At 46.0% G+C, this 16,468-nt stretch overlaps 1 protein-coding gene across 1 annotated transcript in view; it reads left to right on the plus strand.

Moving 5' to 3' along the window:
- The first annotated feature begins 39 nt into the window (after nucleotides 1-39).
- Nucleotides 40-16,468, plus strand: part of Trim16 (tripartite motif containing 16) — a 22,482-nt gene continuing 6,053 nt past the window's right edge. Inside the window, exons 1-4 of the mRNA XM_031353289.1 lie at nucleotides 40-944; nucleotides 9,117-9,212; nucleotides 13,236-13,469; nucleotides 16,195-16,360. Coding sequence (XP_031209149.1) covers nucleotides 444-944; nucleotides 9,117-9,212; nucleotides 13,236-13,469; nucleotides 16,195-16,360 — 997 coding nt within the window. The 5' untranslated portion in view covers nucleotides 40-443. The remainder of the gene's footprint in view (nucleotides 945-9,116; nucleotides 9,213-13,235; nucleotides 13,470-16,194; nucleotides 16,361-16,468) is intronic.

A 16,468-nucleotide genomic window follows, 5' to 3' on the forward strand; every position in this document is an offset into this window, starting at 1 on the left:
AGAGAGAGAGAGAGAGAGAGCAAAATATGGCTTGTGGGTACGCTCAAAGCCGCAGAAGCTTACAATAGAGCTCAGGAATCTCGTTCTTTTTCCAGTCCCACGGGCACACGTGGTCTCTGGAAGAGCCTATCGGAGGTGAATAAGTCCGGTAAGAATAAAAGTTTCTGGGTTGGGCTAGGAATGGCAAGGAGAAGCCTGAGCGAGGGAACAGACATGGGAGCCAAGTGGCAAGGCAGTTCTGAGCCTTGTCACCGTAGCTGGCTACTGGCCAATCCGGAGGAGCCTCGTCCTGTCTGAGTAACCGAGCTTCCTCGGAAGGGAGGAAACAGTTAAAGTCTCAGGGAGCTGCAATCAGCTAGGCGTGGCTCTCTGGCTTGACTTGGGCTGCACAGATCCTGAGCCAAGGGACTCAGGAAGGACGCCTTAGTCCGCAGAACCTCCAGATGGCTGAATTGGATCTGATTGCCCCAGGGCCTCTGACAGGGGTCACTGTCCACCCTTTGGCCCCTCTCGGCCCAGACCCTGTGCCAGTTATCCCAGTAGAAAAAGAAGATGCGGAGCCTCTCAGCAAGCCAGGCGACGAAACCCAGGGGCAGGGTCGTGACCCCGCAAAGCTCGGGGCTCCTGGTGATGAAGAGGAGGGGCAGATCCTGTGTGACTTCTGTCTTGGCGCCAGCAGAGTAAGGGCAGTGAAGTCCTGTCTGACCTGCATGGTAAATTACTGTGAGGAGCACCTGCGGCCACACCAGGAGAACAGCAAACTGCACAGCCACCAGCTAACCGAGCCCACAAAGGATCAGGATCTGCGCACCTGCCCTGCCCACCACAGCCCTTTAGTTTCCTTCTGCCACACGCACCAGCAGTGTATCTGCCAGGAATGTGGCGAGGGTGAACACAGAGGTGACAGTACTGTCTCCCTGGATGCAGCCCGCAGGAATAAAGAGGTGAGTGGTGGGGTCTGTCCACTTGGGAGGGGCCAGTGGGAGGTGGTGTCCCCAGAGAGAGGTCACACATGCTGCCAGTTGTGGCTCTGTTGATGCCAGTTTTTTCCAAGTCCACACGCAAGAACTTTAGCGGTAGTGCCTGGGTGTTGGTCCTGTGTAAGTGAGTATCTATAGCCGCTGGCTTTAGAAACAAAAGTGGGTCACTGTCCCCATCTCGGTGTCCCTGTTGCTGTGCAGTCTCTATTGTCTCTGCCCATGCATAGGAATTTCCTGCTGTTTCTAGTTAGTGTTTAGTAATGTGTGTTTGGGTGTGGGCTGTAGAAGGTTAGCCTCAGGAGGGTGGTATTTCCCTCTGACAGGATCTGTGAGGCATATGTCAACCCAGGAGATACAAACCTTGGCAGAAGTCCAAGGAAAAAAGAAGAAACCTCAGACTTCGTTTCTCTTTTTCTTGTTCTTTTTTCTCACCACAAAACCGCAAAAGAAGCTAACATAAAATGCTGCGTTCAAGTTAAAAACAAAACAAAACCTGCCAAGATAATTTGAAACCCACACGGAAGCTAATGCCAAGGACGACTTAACTTACTGGAAAATAAAGGTTCCTTACCGGATAGGCTGTCTGGAGTGCCTGAGAAACACTGTGCTCAAAGTCTGAAATTTGACTTCTATCAGATAAAGAAACCATTTCTGGAGCCCTGCTTGCCTTTGTCCTAAAGCCAAGAGTCCAGATGAGACCTTGGGGGTGGACTCCGCAGCTTTTCATGCTTGTTTCCACAGTAGAAAGCAAGCAAGGTTGACTGGGCCCACAGGTCATGGTTCAGGCTCAAGGCAGTTCCCTCTTTGCACTGTTGTTTGGCACACCCAGCGTCATTTTGTGGCATGTGCTCCTGGGCAGTAAAGGTATCTGAGCAAAGAATTTTCCCAACCAGGGTATTTCCTCTGTGCCTGAACCAGAGGCAGACTCTCTCTAGTCCCGGTGGGTGTAGCTCTGCAGAGTTCTACACTCCAGATGCTAATGAGTCACCATTTCCGGGCTGGGAAGCCACTTGTCAATGGTTTCCAGTGTTTCTAGTATCTAGGGATGTCCTATAAGGAAAGTATGGAAATCAACAAATACATCAAAGGAAAGGGCCCCACCCAACTTGAAAATACTTTTTTTTGTGTGTGTGTGTGTATTTTCCTATCCTATATTTCAGTAATTATTAGGTAAGGGCTTTCTGAAGGTCTCTGTTATACTTGTTCAAATTTGTGCAGTTGAGGGGCAAGGTGTGGAAGCTTCTGGAATGCCATCTTATTGGAGAAAAATGAAAGAAGACCCTTTCATTTCATTTGTTTTATGTGTGAGCCTGTGTGCATGTGGGTGCATGTATATGAACATGAACGATGAGGCAGAGGTTAACCTCAGGGGTTCTCCTCGGGAGTGGTCAACTCAAAAAAAACAGCTCATGCTGGGCGGTGGTGGTGCACGCCTTTAATCCCAGCACTTGGGAGGCAGAGGCAGGCGGATTTCTGAGTTCAAGGCCAGCCTGATCTACAGAGTGAGTTCCAGGACAGCCAGGGCTATACAGAGAAACCCTGTCTCAAAACACCAAAAAAAAAAAAAAAAAAAAAAAAGCTCACTATACTCAAGAATATCCTATAGGTATATAATCATATTTTCTCCCCCAACTCTTCCATATCCACCCAATATGTCCTCTCTCAGCTCAATGTTTCCTTCTTCTCCTCCTCCTTCTTTTTAAATATACCCTAATAAGTCTAGTTAATGCTGCCTATTTGAACATGGGTGTGGGGCTATCCTTGGGAGCATGGGAACCCTGCCAGACCATATTCTCAAAAAAGAGTGATTCTCTCCCTCAGCAAGTGTCAACTGCCAGCTGCTCCTTGTGCTTTCTCATTTGGACTGAAGCTAACCAAATAGGCTGGGCTGACTGGCTAGCAAGACCCAGGGATCTATCTGTCCCTGCCTCACCAGCACTGGGTTAAGAGCACATAATACTATGCCTAATGTTTTGTAATCTGAAAATCTTTTAGATTTATTTTATGCATATATTTTGCATACACACACACATGCACTCACTACCTGTGTACCTGGTACCCATGGAAATCAGAAGTGGGTGTCAGTTTCCATGGAACTGGAATTATGAACTGATGTGAGATATTATGTGGGTGTGCTAAGAACCAAACCCAGGTTCTCTGCAAGAGCAGCAAGCATTCTTAAGGGCCAAACCATCTCTCCAGCCCCCAGCTTAAAAAAGATTTATTTATTTTTATTTTATGTATACAGATGTTTTGTCTGCATATATGTTTGTGCACCACTTGCATGCCAGGTACCAGAAGTACAGACTGTTGTGAGCCACCCTGTGGGTACTGGGAATTAAACCCAGGTCCTCTGGATAGTAGCCAGAGCTCTTAATGACTGAACCATCCCTTCGGCACTCCCAGTTTTTTAAAGATGTGAGTTCTGATTATTAAATTTAGTTCCTCATGCTTGTGCAGCAAGCACTTCACTGACTAAGCTATATCTCCAGACTTAAACAACAAAACCATCACACACACACACACACACACACACACAGAGAGAGAGAGAGAGAGAGAGAGAGAGAGAGAGAGAGAGAGAGAGAGAGAGAGATCTGGTATATATACATTAGAGACATTTGGCCTCAGCATGTTACTATTCTCTTTGGATATAGTATCTGAATTTTACTATTTTCTAATTGGAAAGCCTATGCATGAGAATGTTAAAAAAAAAAAGTCTCTCTCAAATAACATAGTAGAGTTCCTTTCTAGGAAGTTCTCCACCCTAATTCTAGATCCCACATCCTTCTTCTCTGATTAGAACATCTGTTCGGTTCCTTCAGAAGTGCTCTGTGCCAACACAGATGCAATATAAACTGAAGTATAGGCCACCTAGTGTACCATGGAGTCTTGGGTGATAGCACTTAGGGTAGGAGGAGCAGTGTGGAGCACAGACAGAGCCCCAGATGTGGAGGAGCAGTGTGGAGTAGGTACAGAGCCTTGGATATGGAGGAGCAGTGTGGAGCACATATGGAGACATAGATGTGGAGGAGTAGTGTGGGGCACATACAGAGCCTTGGATATGGAAGAGCAGTGTGGAGCACATACGAAGCTCCAGATGTGGAGAAGTAGTGTGGAGCACATGCAGAGACCAGATGTGAAGGAGCAGTGTGGAGCAATATGGAGCTCCAGATTAGACGTCTTAGGAGAGAGCTGTGCATCCAAAACGAGCTGAGAGGCTGTGGGGAGGTACAGCCTGTGTCATGGACCCTTCTGCTTTTTGCTTTGCTTCAGAGAGGAATGTCCTTTGTATCCTATGTCCTTCTTGTCAGACAGGGAGCAAGCTTACTCAGCAGGAACAACTACATTCTGGGTGGCTCCACCAAGTCTTAGAAGTCAAAAGATTTCTTGCAAGGAGCTCAAGAGGCCACCTCAAAAGACAGTATCTTGAAGAGACAAACACTATTAGGGTTGCTTTCAAAGACATTATTAGATATAACTAAAGTTCTAGAAGCCAAGAGTTCCTCTCAGTCAGTCCACACCCCCTACATTTACTAGCTTTCTGAAGGTCACTTTGGAGCCAGTCAGGACTAATAAATGCATGCAGGCATGTTGTGTACAGGAAATGGCAGAGCAGGGTGAGCTGGGAGGCACAGAGTGACGTTTCTGTCAGCCATGTGAGCCCTTTCTGAAGTGCCCATAGGTACTACCAGTTAGACTGATGGATGAAAACTGGGGGGTTGAGAGCTGGATGTAGCTGATCACTTGTCCCATCCGAATTAACTTCCAGAGTCCAGCTGTTCCTACAGGGAGCTCAGGTCTCCTCTCAGCTCTGGCTCAGCTTCCTGAGTCTCCATTTTTATCATGTTACAATCTCACCTGCCACCAAGGAAATGAGATATCTGCCCCCCCCTGTGTGTGTGAAATTTGGGTTCCTGGGACCACTTTTATTATTTTCTCTGCCCCACAAAGTGTGTGTGGCTCCTTCTTGCTCCTCAGAGTACACCTGATGGGGTAAGCGGGATGCTGACTGTACTGTGTACCCTCAGAGAATCTGGGCTCAGGAAGGGAAGATACATGCTATTATTCCATGGCAGGCTAAAAGGGCTGGTGAAACACAACTGTTTGTTGTGTGTTTGAAGGAGGGAGCCAGACTGGAAGTGACACCAGGGCAGTGCTCCTGGAGGAGAGAAGGCTGAGCTAAGTCTTGCCTAAGGCCTCCTTTGAAGACCACCAGTGCTGGGCTACTAGCTTCAAACTTAACATTGATTCCAGATGGTCAAGATAGACCCTGATTGCACAGTCTCCTTGAAGAGAAGGTATCAACCATCCGAGAACTGGAAGGTGTTGAGTTTGTCTGGAGAGCTGTCAACCAGCACCACCCGGTCATTTTCAGGAAGCCAATAGGTGTCAGGGGGCCACTCAGGGTAATACTTTCTCACAGAAACCCCTTGGGTCAGTATTACATAACTTGTTCACTCCCAAGCACTAGACTCTTCCATAGTTTGTTTTCCAAGAGCCAGGAGTCTGTGTGACTTAGTTGATCTCACTGGCATGCAGCAGGTCCTGATCCAGTCACTGAGGAGTGGAGTCAGAGTCCAGGTCTAACTCTGATGATACTGGAAGTGAAGTATGCCTTGTGGAAATGACTTGGCAAAGGCCTACAGCCAGGAACAGGGTCTTCACACCCCAAGTACCATCTTCTGTCAATGCTGTGCCAACCCTATGCTGCCTGTGCTCCCAGGCACCACTGTCCGGCTCGCAGGCAGGGTGTGCCAGGGCCTGGGATGAGTGTGCGGCTGCTGCTCTCTTAGGGAACCCTGAGATCAGTCTACGTTAGCCCATCATTTTCTAGGAACAGGAATAACTGGAGAGACGGGGCTCCAAAGCAGCCCCACCTTGTGTGGTAACTGGGAGTGTTTCCTTTGCGGTGACTCAGAGCTCCTCATTTGGTGCATAGACATCCCTTTCTCCTTTTATGGAAGTCTGAGGAGAGAGGGGAGAAGCCCCTTGTTGGACACCCCAGGTCTCCCTGTAAGGCTTGGTGGGATCACTGCTTTAAAAAAAAAGTCTTTGGGGGCACCACTGCTCAGATGAGCCAGGTTGCTAGGCATGCTCTGTGTGCCGTCCTGTTCCTTCAAGCAAGCAGTTCATGTTTGCCTCCTTGTCCAGAATGGGTCACTGCATAAGATTCCAAGTTTGCCCTCAAACTGGTCAGGCATCCCTTATCCTTCCCCCCACCCCCCAGCACTCCACTGCTAGGCACCAAGTCTCAAATATCAAGGGTGTGATCCTTAAGGTGCCCTCAGCTCCACTCTAGTGGCCAAGAGCGCGAGCAAAGGTTGCCTGCCTGCTTCCCACAATGCCCCAGTGCTCTGCCTATAGTTGTTTTCCCCAGTGTGTGTGTGTGTGTGTGTGTGTGTGTGTGTGTGTGTGTGTGTGTGTGTGGTGTGTAGAGGGGGTTGGATGTAGGTGTGAAACTCCCTGAGGCTTCATGACAAAACAACTAGAGACTTAATGGCTTTCATTTATGACTTCTGAGGTCTATTAGTTTTAAACACAGACAGGAGCTTAAGTCTCATGCCCTTGTAGACACAGGAAAGTGGCAGTGACTTTGAAGTTTGCAAAAGCTTAGGTTCTCTATGTTGACAAATTGGTTTTTCTTGGCAGAAGAAGGAGTTCTCTGAGTCCAATGGACAAGAGTGAAAAGGTCAAGGCGGGCAAACCCAAGATTCCCAGGGAGGCACGTGCTCTGGCTTGGGCCGGGGTGTGTGAAGGGCAGAACCTGCCTCCGTGGGGTATGGCTAGAAAGCAGCTAAGGCAGCAAGCAAGGGGATTATTGATAACTATATGGGTGACATTATTAACACTACTCATTTACAGTGTACCTGGCTCTGTAGAGTTCTTATTACCAGACTTAATTTCATTTAGTTCACTATCTTATACCCTGAGGAAGTAGGCATTGTATCCCAATGCCCCAGGTAAAGAAATAGATATTTAGAGGCATTGTGTTGTAAAATAATGAGAGATGCATGGCTGTTGCTTGATTGCTTTTCTTGGTGTTCTGGCGGGATACCTGAGAAAGAGGATCTTAAGTAAGGCAGAGCTTTTGCTTTACAGTTTCGGAAGGGTGCAGTCTGTCATGGTGGGAAGGCAAGACGGATGGGGCTTGGGGCAGCCTGTCATGTTGAGTCTGCAATCAAGAAGCAGAGAGCAAATGCTAGAGATGACTCAGTAGTTCAGAGCATTTGCTGCTCTTCCAGAGGACCCAGGCTTGAGTCCCAGCACCCACACCAAGTATTCAAACACATGGGACTCTGGGAGTCATCTCACGTCCAAACCAGAATGTTTTTACCTGTCCTTGACCTCCATGGGCACATGGTTATATCACAATGAAAAATACAGTCACTTTAACTTTATAAATTCCATAGTCTTTAACAGTCCTAGTACTGGTCCAAAGTCCAAAGTCTCTTCTGAGACTAAAGACAAAGTCTTAACTATGAGCCTCTGTATGATCAACACACAGTTTACACAGCTCTGATATACAAGGCACAGGGGTAAACATCCTCACTCCAAAAGGGAGGGATGAGGCAGGACAAGGAAAAAACCAAACCAGACAAGGCAATGAACATATATTGCATATTATAATATATATGCATATATTTATACTTACATACAAACACATACACAAAGGGTGAGCAGGTGCTAGTGGCCTCCTGGGACTGAACTCAGCATGAGCCAACCGCCATGGCCCGAGATGAATACTGTTCTGGTATGTAGGTCATTTATGTCCCACTGTAGCTACCTTCTGCCTGTGCCCTGAGAAGTTAACTCAGGATGAATTCAAAAGTAGTAGACTAATTTGTTTGACAGAAGAAATCTCAAGGCCGACTAACATTTAGGCTGAGTCACAGTGAAAGAGAAGATATTTAATAATTTATATATGTAATGTATATTCTCTACATAATAATATTATATATAATAATATGTATTTTATATGACATATTATATCTATATATTTGTCATCCCTATTCTGGGCAGCACAATAGCCTTTTTCCTGGGCAGGTCGCGCTTTAGGCCTGTAGCTTTCCTTAGAAGACACCCTATGGTTCTGCCTTTCATCAAATTTCATCTTAACCTTCACACGGCATCCTCTCAGGACCTCCTTGTAGAGAGTCATACTGCCACACATTGCCCAGCCACACTAGCTTTCTGGTGTCCTGCTGCGTCTGTCATGCTTGCAAAACCAGGACCACGTGGCTGATGCTGCCAGGCTGTCCTGCCAGCCCAAGATGCAGTTCGGCCCCCTTGACTGACAACTGTAGTTGCCTCTCTGTATGCCTTGCTGGCTGAATCTTCTTAAACAGGTCACCAGGGAGTTGTTTTTGAGCAGAGAACCCCTTCTATGACAATCCAAGTTTAGTCTCTCGTTTCATACATCTTCAAAAACTGGGCCTTTTGATGAGAGGTCTTGCTCTCAAGACATGTTCTCTATGTCCCATGCAGAGCATGAGACTCATCTCTAATGGGAGCTAATCCCTTTATCTATTTACAGATGATTTAGAGTCCACCTGTCTGTAGCTTTCATTTTTGCAACTTTCCTTGACAAATCGCACATTTTTCAGACCCGTGTGTTGTTCTGTCTCCCTCCCTCCTTCCCTCCCTCCTTCCCTCCCTCCTTCCCTCCCTCCCTCCCTCCTTTCCTCCCTCCCTCACTCCGTCCCTCCCTCTGTCCCTTCTCTCTGCAGACCTGAGTGAGTTACCACAGTGAGCACTAACTGACAGCCTGAATATTAGTCGGTCTTGAGATTTCTTCTGCCAAACAAATTAGTCTACTACTTTCGAATTCATCCTGAGTTAACTTCTCAGGGCACAGGCAGAAGGTAGCTACAGTGGGACATAAATGACCTACATACCAGAACAGTATTCATCTCGGGCCATGGCGGTTGGCTCATGCTGAGTTCAGTCCCAGGAGGCCACTAGCACCTGTTTCATCCTTTGTGCCTCTAGGTCGGCCTCTGAGATCAGCTTAAAGGTCATGCTCTCCTTTCAGGGGAGAAAGGCAGGGACATGAAGGACAGAAAATGCCACTGCCTATGGGGACTATTTGTATATTCTGTTCTCTCTCCTCTTAACCCTTTCCTTCTTCTTCCTTAGGTGGACCTTCGGTGCATGCAGTTGGACCTGGAGCAGAAGCTCAAGTTGAATGAAAATGCCATTGCCAGGCTCCAAGCCAACCATAAGTCTGTTTTGGTAAGTTTGGTTCAGGTCATATCTCTAGCTATTATGTATTTGGCTGCCATTTGGAGTCATAGGACACGGGCTGAAGACCCAGCAGAGGTCTCAGCAAGTGAAAGTATTAGGCACAGTCGGCCACATTATGGGTGCCTTCACCTTGCCAGGATTTCTTATAAAATTAGCTTAAGCAGATTGAAGAGATGGCTCGCTGGTTACAAGTACCAGCTGTTCTTTTGGAGGACCCAAGTTCAATTCCCAGCATCTACACGGCAGCTCACAAATGTCTGTAACTCCAGTTCCAGGGGATCTAATGACCTCTTCTGGCTTCCATGAGCACCAGGCATGTGACACATAGACATAAATGCAGGCAAAGAGCCATACACATAAAATAGTAATAAAAATATTTTAAAATTTGGCCTAAGTTTTTAAAACCGGTAAATGATTTACCTTTTAATAATATGAAGTAGACCCAGATAAATCTTGGACTAATAGCTTTCCTAATTTTTTTATGTGCATATTATTCCTCTCTTCCCCTTTAATTTTTGCTTTTGATGGAGTATCACTTTGTAGCTCACACTAGCCTAGAACTCACCATATAGGACAGTTAACACCAAACTCTTAGCCATCCTTCTGTGGTATCCTCCCAAGAGCTGCTGGACACATACCACCACATCAAGATTATATATGCTTTCTTAACTAGGAGGAATGTGTATATATGTGTGTGCTTATGATTGGAGGTGTTTAAGTCTGAGCTTCAGGAACAATGTGTTCCCTGGCTTCCCCTATCCCAAGAGGGCGGTCTGCTGGAAGTTAGAAAAAAGAACCAAGAACTCCTAGATTTGTAGGTGGCATTTGGCAAGGCCAATGCTATGTCAGGATGCTTAGCTTTAGTCTTTTCTTGTTTGTGTTCAACTTCCCAAAGTAAGCTCCATAAATACCTCTCATTGATGACAAGCCAAGAGCCATGACTCTGGAGAGAACGCAGGGCACCTTCCCTATGGCCATGAGGCAGCAGGATCATCTTGCATGCTGAGAATGAATGATTCTATGCATCTGTCTGTCCACATCCATCCATCTTTATCCAACTACTCACCCGCATACTCACCTATTATTTATTTATTTATTTACATGCCCACCCACCCATCAATCCACCCACCCAACCATCTACCTACCCATCCATCCACCCACTCATCCATCTACCTATCCATCCATCTACCCATCCATCCACCCATCCATCCATCCACCCACCCATCCATCCACCCACCCATCCATCTGCCCATCCATCAATCCACCCACCCATCAATCCACCTATCCATCTGCCCATCCATCAATCCACCCACCCATCAATCCACCCATCCATCTACCTATCCATCCACCCACCCATCCATCCGCCTAGCCATCAATCCACCCATCTACCCATCCATCCACCCATCCATCCATCTACCTATCCATTCATCCATCCACCTATCCATCCATCTACCCATCCATCCACTCATCCATCCACCTACCCATCCATCCACCCATCCATCCATCTACCCACTCACTCAAACATTTATCTTAATCTACTACCCAACTTAATTTCTGTCTCCGGGGTGTTTATTATAACCAGCTAGCTGCTGAAGCCTAAAACCTTCCTTACTCACAGTTGTTAGATCACAGGCCTTCTAACTCCTGTGTGTTCTGTGTCTCCCAGAAGCCAGCTATATCCCTGCAGTGTCTCCCTCTTAAGAAGCATTCCCTTTCCCTTCAGATAACAGCTTCAGATAAGCTTATGGTCCTACTATGTTATTCCTTCTATTCATGTCCTTTGGCATGGAGGCTAAGTCAGGCTAGGTCACAGTGTGGCACTCACTTCTGACTCCCATGTAAATCTGTCAATGGAGGGGCTCCCTATGTTCTAGGAGGGAACTGAAGTGCCTACAGTCAGTCTCCTGTCTCTCTCTCCAGGGTCTTCATGGCTGCCTGTGGTCACAAAGTGCTCACTGTGAATAAATCTAAGTAGTCTCTCATGTGAGAGGTCAGCTTCCTTTATACAGACCTTGTTTTGTTTCTTATAGGTGTAATGTCTTTTGAGAGAGAGAGAGAGAGAAAGAGAGAGAGAGAGGAAGAGAGAGAGAGAGAGAAAGAGAGAGAGAGAGAAAGAGAGAGAGAGAGAACAAAAGGTAGGAAGGAAGGAAGAGAAAAAAAACAGTTCTTGTAACATCCCAGAGACTTGATTGGAAAGACCTGGATGATTTAGAGGATCACACAGGACATTACCTTGTTCTGGCTCTTTAATTTGATCCCTAATTAGTTCATATAATGACATGATGGCCAGAGAGTTACTGCAATGGCCTTTACTACAACGAATGTGGAGGTGCACAGAGAGGTGTTAGAACCTGCCTTGGCTTCTTCCTATTGACTGGATGGGAGGATCTGATATGGCAGTTTCCTTGGCCTGAGAATGATTCAGTAACTGCTGGGCATGCACACCACCCTCAGGTTTTTAAACTGTTAGTTACTGACCACTTTGATATATGTTGTGCCCCCCCCCCCCCCCAGTTCGTAGTTTACTTGTCATAGTGAGGGAAGTAATTAGCATCTGTCACATTCACATGTAAATTTCTCAGTGGGACAGTTTGGGAAGGAGAGGCCACAGCAGAAGTCTCATCCATCCTCCTGATGGGTGCCTCCTTTCTGCTAGCCTTCCTCAGGATGATCTCTGATGGATGTGATCTTGAATTTTGTCTTTAGAATCATGCATTTAGCCTCACGTGACTGTTCTTTTATGAAGAACCTACATGGTGTACCTATGGAGGTTACATGGACTAATGTTCCTTCCCCATGGCACCCTCGTGTTGATTGCCATGTCTTTTTTCCATTCCTGGATTTTAGAACCTATTTAAAAAGTGGCCAGAAAGCAGAGAGGCCAAAGCCAAGCGGTGTGGCACTGCACAGGTCTCATCAAATACCACTTACTAACTTAGCAATTCTTGACTCTTTTTCCAGCCTCCAGAGCATGAGGCCAATGATCTGCTCATAGAGACCCCTTTCCTATGCACGATAGAAGCAGCCCAGGGCACATACAATTCCTAAAGCTCTGAGTAAAAAAACTCCACACACCCATATCACATAAATGCACCCTGGTTTCAAAAAGCTAACACAAGCTTGTTATGGTGACTCACAGCACTTGGGAGGCTGAGACAGGAGGATTGCTGAAAGTTTAAAGCCTGTCTGGATAGAGAGTAGGCAGAGCATGGAGTCCGTACTTGTTTCTATAACTGCTTGGGTGCCACAGTCACCGACACTTTATTAAAGCTTTGTGAGGACTGCCTGCTAGAAGGAAATGGAAGAGTCATGGGGGGCTGCTGCCCCCTAGAGACACTGTAATCTCAGATGTTCTTTTGGCTCAGCCAATGGAGAATGCTCACACAAAACAGCCCAATCGTTTCTCTGTCTCTTGAAGCGTATTTTTCAAATATACTGAATACTGGTACTGTCCTTATGACAATCCGTACTCTTTCACAGCGGTTGTCTAAGACCATCAGAAAACCCAAATATTTGCATTATGATTCATAACTGCAAAAATAGTTATGAAGTAGCAATGAAAATAATTTTATGGTTGGGGTCACCATAACATGATGAACTGTATTAAAGGGGTCACAGCGTTAGGAAGGTTGAGAACCACTGAATCAGTATATACCAAGCCATTAGCAACACCGGGCTCTTCCTGTATGCTCTTCCTGAAGCTACAGAGTCTTTTGGAATTAGGGGGCCTTCAAGGCATCTAGCCTGAGACACACCTGTGAATGGAACCTTCTGTTCATTCAGGGAACTGTAAAAACAGGGAGTCGGGTCTTGATTCGTCAGTATATACTGAGAAGAGTACACCTGTTTTCCCAGGAACCCAGACTTCCTACAAGAACAAAATCGTCTTTTACAGTCTGGTGTTCCTTAATCTTTGGGTTTCTTGGCTTCCTGGTTATAAATGTTGAGCTTTGGTCACGTTGGAAGCCTCTGTAACAAAGTCTTGCTTGCCTCCCCCTCCGTCCCCATCAGGTGTCGGTGTCAGAGGTGAAGGTGGTGGCCGAAGAGAAGTTTGGGGAACTCCTTGCAGCCGTGAGGAAGGCCCAGGCTGATGTGATGCTCTTCTTAGAGGAGAAAGAACAGGCTGCACTGAATCAGGTCAACGGCATCAAAACCCACCTGGAACACAGGAGCATGGAGATGGAGAAAAGCAAGCAGGAGCTGGAGAAGTTGGCCACCATCAGCAACACTGTGCTCTTCCTGGAGGTACAGAGGCTGGGGGAAGCAGGGGACCCTCGAGGCATCTGGCCTGAGACACACCCTTAAATGGGATTGTCCTATTATACAGGGTACTGCAAAAGCACGGGAGTTGGGTCTTAATTCATCATAAAATTGTAATCCAGGAGGGATAGAGAGGCCTGCTCAGAGTCGGGGAGATGCTAGAAGGTGGGTCAAGTTCTAGGTGCTGTATGTGCCAGGTAGAGAAAGTCCGTGCGAAGATAGGAGTGTGAGAAATCGTGGCTGGTTTTAAGAGCCAAGGCGCTTTGATAAGGAATGGGCGTGGGGTCTGTAGTGATGGAAAATGAGCCTGGCAGGGCCAGACAGGTAGGCAACTGTGAAGGACTTAAGGAGGGGAAGTGAAGAGCGCAGAGATGTGAGACTGGAGTTGCTGTTGGTTTTCAGGCAGGGCTGAGACTGAGGAAGGCTTAGGAAAGGGAACGGAGCTTTCCATCTCACAAGGTGTCTCCGTACACAAGAGGCATAAAGCAGTTAGCACTAGGGCTCAAGTCTTACCTGCTGTCTTATAAGATGACACTACACATGGTCCTAGGTCTGACTTTAGATACCACTGTGTAGCCTTAAAGAAGCAGTCACCCAAACTCTCATGGGTATCAAATTTCCCACTTAGTAACAAGGACAGGACAGGGTGAATAGCGTGCATCTTTTCTTTCAGTTTTACTATTTCAAACACAAACAATTTCTTGCTTTTGTTTTTGATAAAACTAGTTCCTTCTAGTTACAGAAAACTTAATACTTACAGTGAAAAACAAAAACATATGAAAGAAAAACAAACAAACTGCTTGTAATCTTAGTACCCAAAGGCAGCCATAGTTAATCTTTCATTGAGTGACAAAATGTACCAAAAACGAGAGACAAAAATATGGACAATAGTTGGGCAGTGGTGGTGCAAGCCTTTCATCCCAGCACTTGGGAGGCAGAGGCAGGTGGATTTCTGAGTTTGAGGCCAGCCTGGTCTACAGACTGAGTTCCAGGACAGCCAGGGCTACACAGAGAAACCCTGTCTTGAAAAAAACAACAAAACAAAACAAACAAACAAACAAACAAAATATATGCATATGTATATATATATATATATGGGGGGGTAGTTTCTTGCTCTTTCCATTGGTTTGCTTTGCAATTTCAAAACATAAAGTGTGACGATTTGACTCCACAGTCCACCGGATACTACCAGGATCTCTTCTAAAAAGTACAAGAATAAATTCCTTTTCTTCTCTTTTTGTAACTCCTCCTCTCCCTCCTCCTCTCCCTCCTCCTCTCCCTCCTCCTCCTTCTCCTCTTCTTCCCCTTCCCCTTTCTACTCCCCTTTTTGTCCTCTCCTCCCTTCTTCCTCCTCCTCTTCTTTTTCTTCTTATCAAGATCTCATATAGCCCAGGCTAGCCTCTAACTATGTATCTGAGGATGACCTAGAGCTTCTGACCCTCCTGCTTCTACTTCCCAAACGCTGAAATTATAGGTAGCAGACACCACACCTCATTTATACCACAGTGTGGTGTCACATGCAGGGCTTCGCTCATGTTAGGTAAGCACTCTTATCAATTGAACTACATTTCTAGCCTCTGCAATGATATTTTTAAGATAAAATTTTAATATGCATAAAATATATTTTAGCAAAATGTAACTTAGTTTTAAAATATAGTGAAAGGTAACTTATTTTTCTACAAATAATAATTCAGGCAAAGTGACAACATTTCTTTCTTTCTTTAGACAGGGTCTCCCTGTGTATCCCAGGCTGGTCTTAAACTCAGGCTCCTCATGGGACAGCTTACTGAACACTGAGATTACTGGCATAAACCATAATTTACACGACAGTACCTGTGTTTTGCTTCACTCATTTGAAGCACGGCACCGAATCGATATACAATATGAAAGTGCTTCTCTACAGAGCTGTGGTTTGGACTTCCCTTCTGCAGGTCTGCCTAGGTGCAACGGATTTTGTTCCATCCTATCCAGTCTGCTATCTAAAGTTTCATGTGCACCTGAATAGTAGTAATGTGTTACACATGGGAACAATCTTCCCTGGTCCTACATTGGCTTTGAAATTTAAGTAGCTTAATGTGACTTACTGATATATAAATAATTTCCAAATTCTAAAGCAAAGTGCATGAATAACAAATGTGTGCACTGGGCTGACAAGGACCTTGGGTTGGCAGGGAAACCTTTAGAATGTAACAAAGTAGCCAGCTCTTCCATTGTTGCCACAACTGCACCAAAGCTATGGAAAGAGAAAGGATTTAAGCAATGACAGGCAAGAACGTTCTTACTCTCTGTGCCCAGTCTGAGTTGTGTATTAAAGCTGTCTGTGGTCATAGATCTTTTGACTTTAAGAGACCCTCTTTCCCACTTGATTTTTAGAAGTCCTACTTCCTTTGTAGGGTCACAGTGGTTCCCAACCTTCCTAATGCTGTGACCCTTTAATACAGTTCCTCATGCTATGGTGACCCCCCCAACCATAAAATTATTTTCATTGTTACTCATAACTGTAACTTTGCTACCATTATGAATTGTAATATAAATATTTATTTTCTAATGGTCCTCATGACCCACAGGTTGAGAAATGCTTGTCTAGACGCATAGAACAACACTTTATGGTCACTCTCTCTGTGAAGCATGCACTGCCATCAGCCCATTTCTCAAATGCAGAAAGGCACATGCCAAGAAAAGTCACCTGATTCTGTTTCTCTCCCTGCAGGAGTACTGCAAGCTTAAGAAGACAGAGGACACTGCCTCCCCAAGCATCTACATAGGGCTGAAGGATAAACTCTCAGGCGTCCGCAAGGTCATCACAGACTCAACTCTGCACTTGATCCAGTTGCTAGAAGGCTATAAGGAAAAGCTCCAGGAGTTTTCCAGGGAAGGTGAGGCGCTTCCTGGTATGGTGATGAGGAAAGAGAGACGGGGAAGGGAGGGGAGAGGAACCTGGGAAGGGAGGGGAGAGGAACCTGGGAAGGGAGGGGAGAGGAACC

Source organism: Mastomys coucha, unplaced genomic scaffold (assembly GCF_008632895.1).
Source record: "Mastomys coucha isolate ucsf_1 unplaced genomic scaffold, UCSF_Mcou_1 pScaffold5, whole genome shotgun sequence".
Taxonomy (NCBI): Eukaryota; Metazoa; Chordata; class Mammalia; order Rodentia; family Muridae; genus Mastomys; species Mastomys coucha.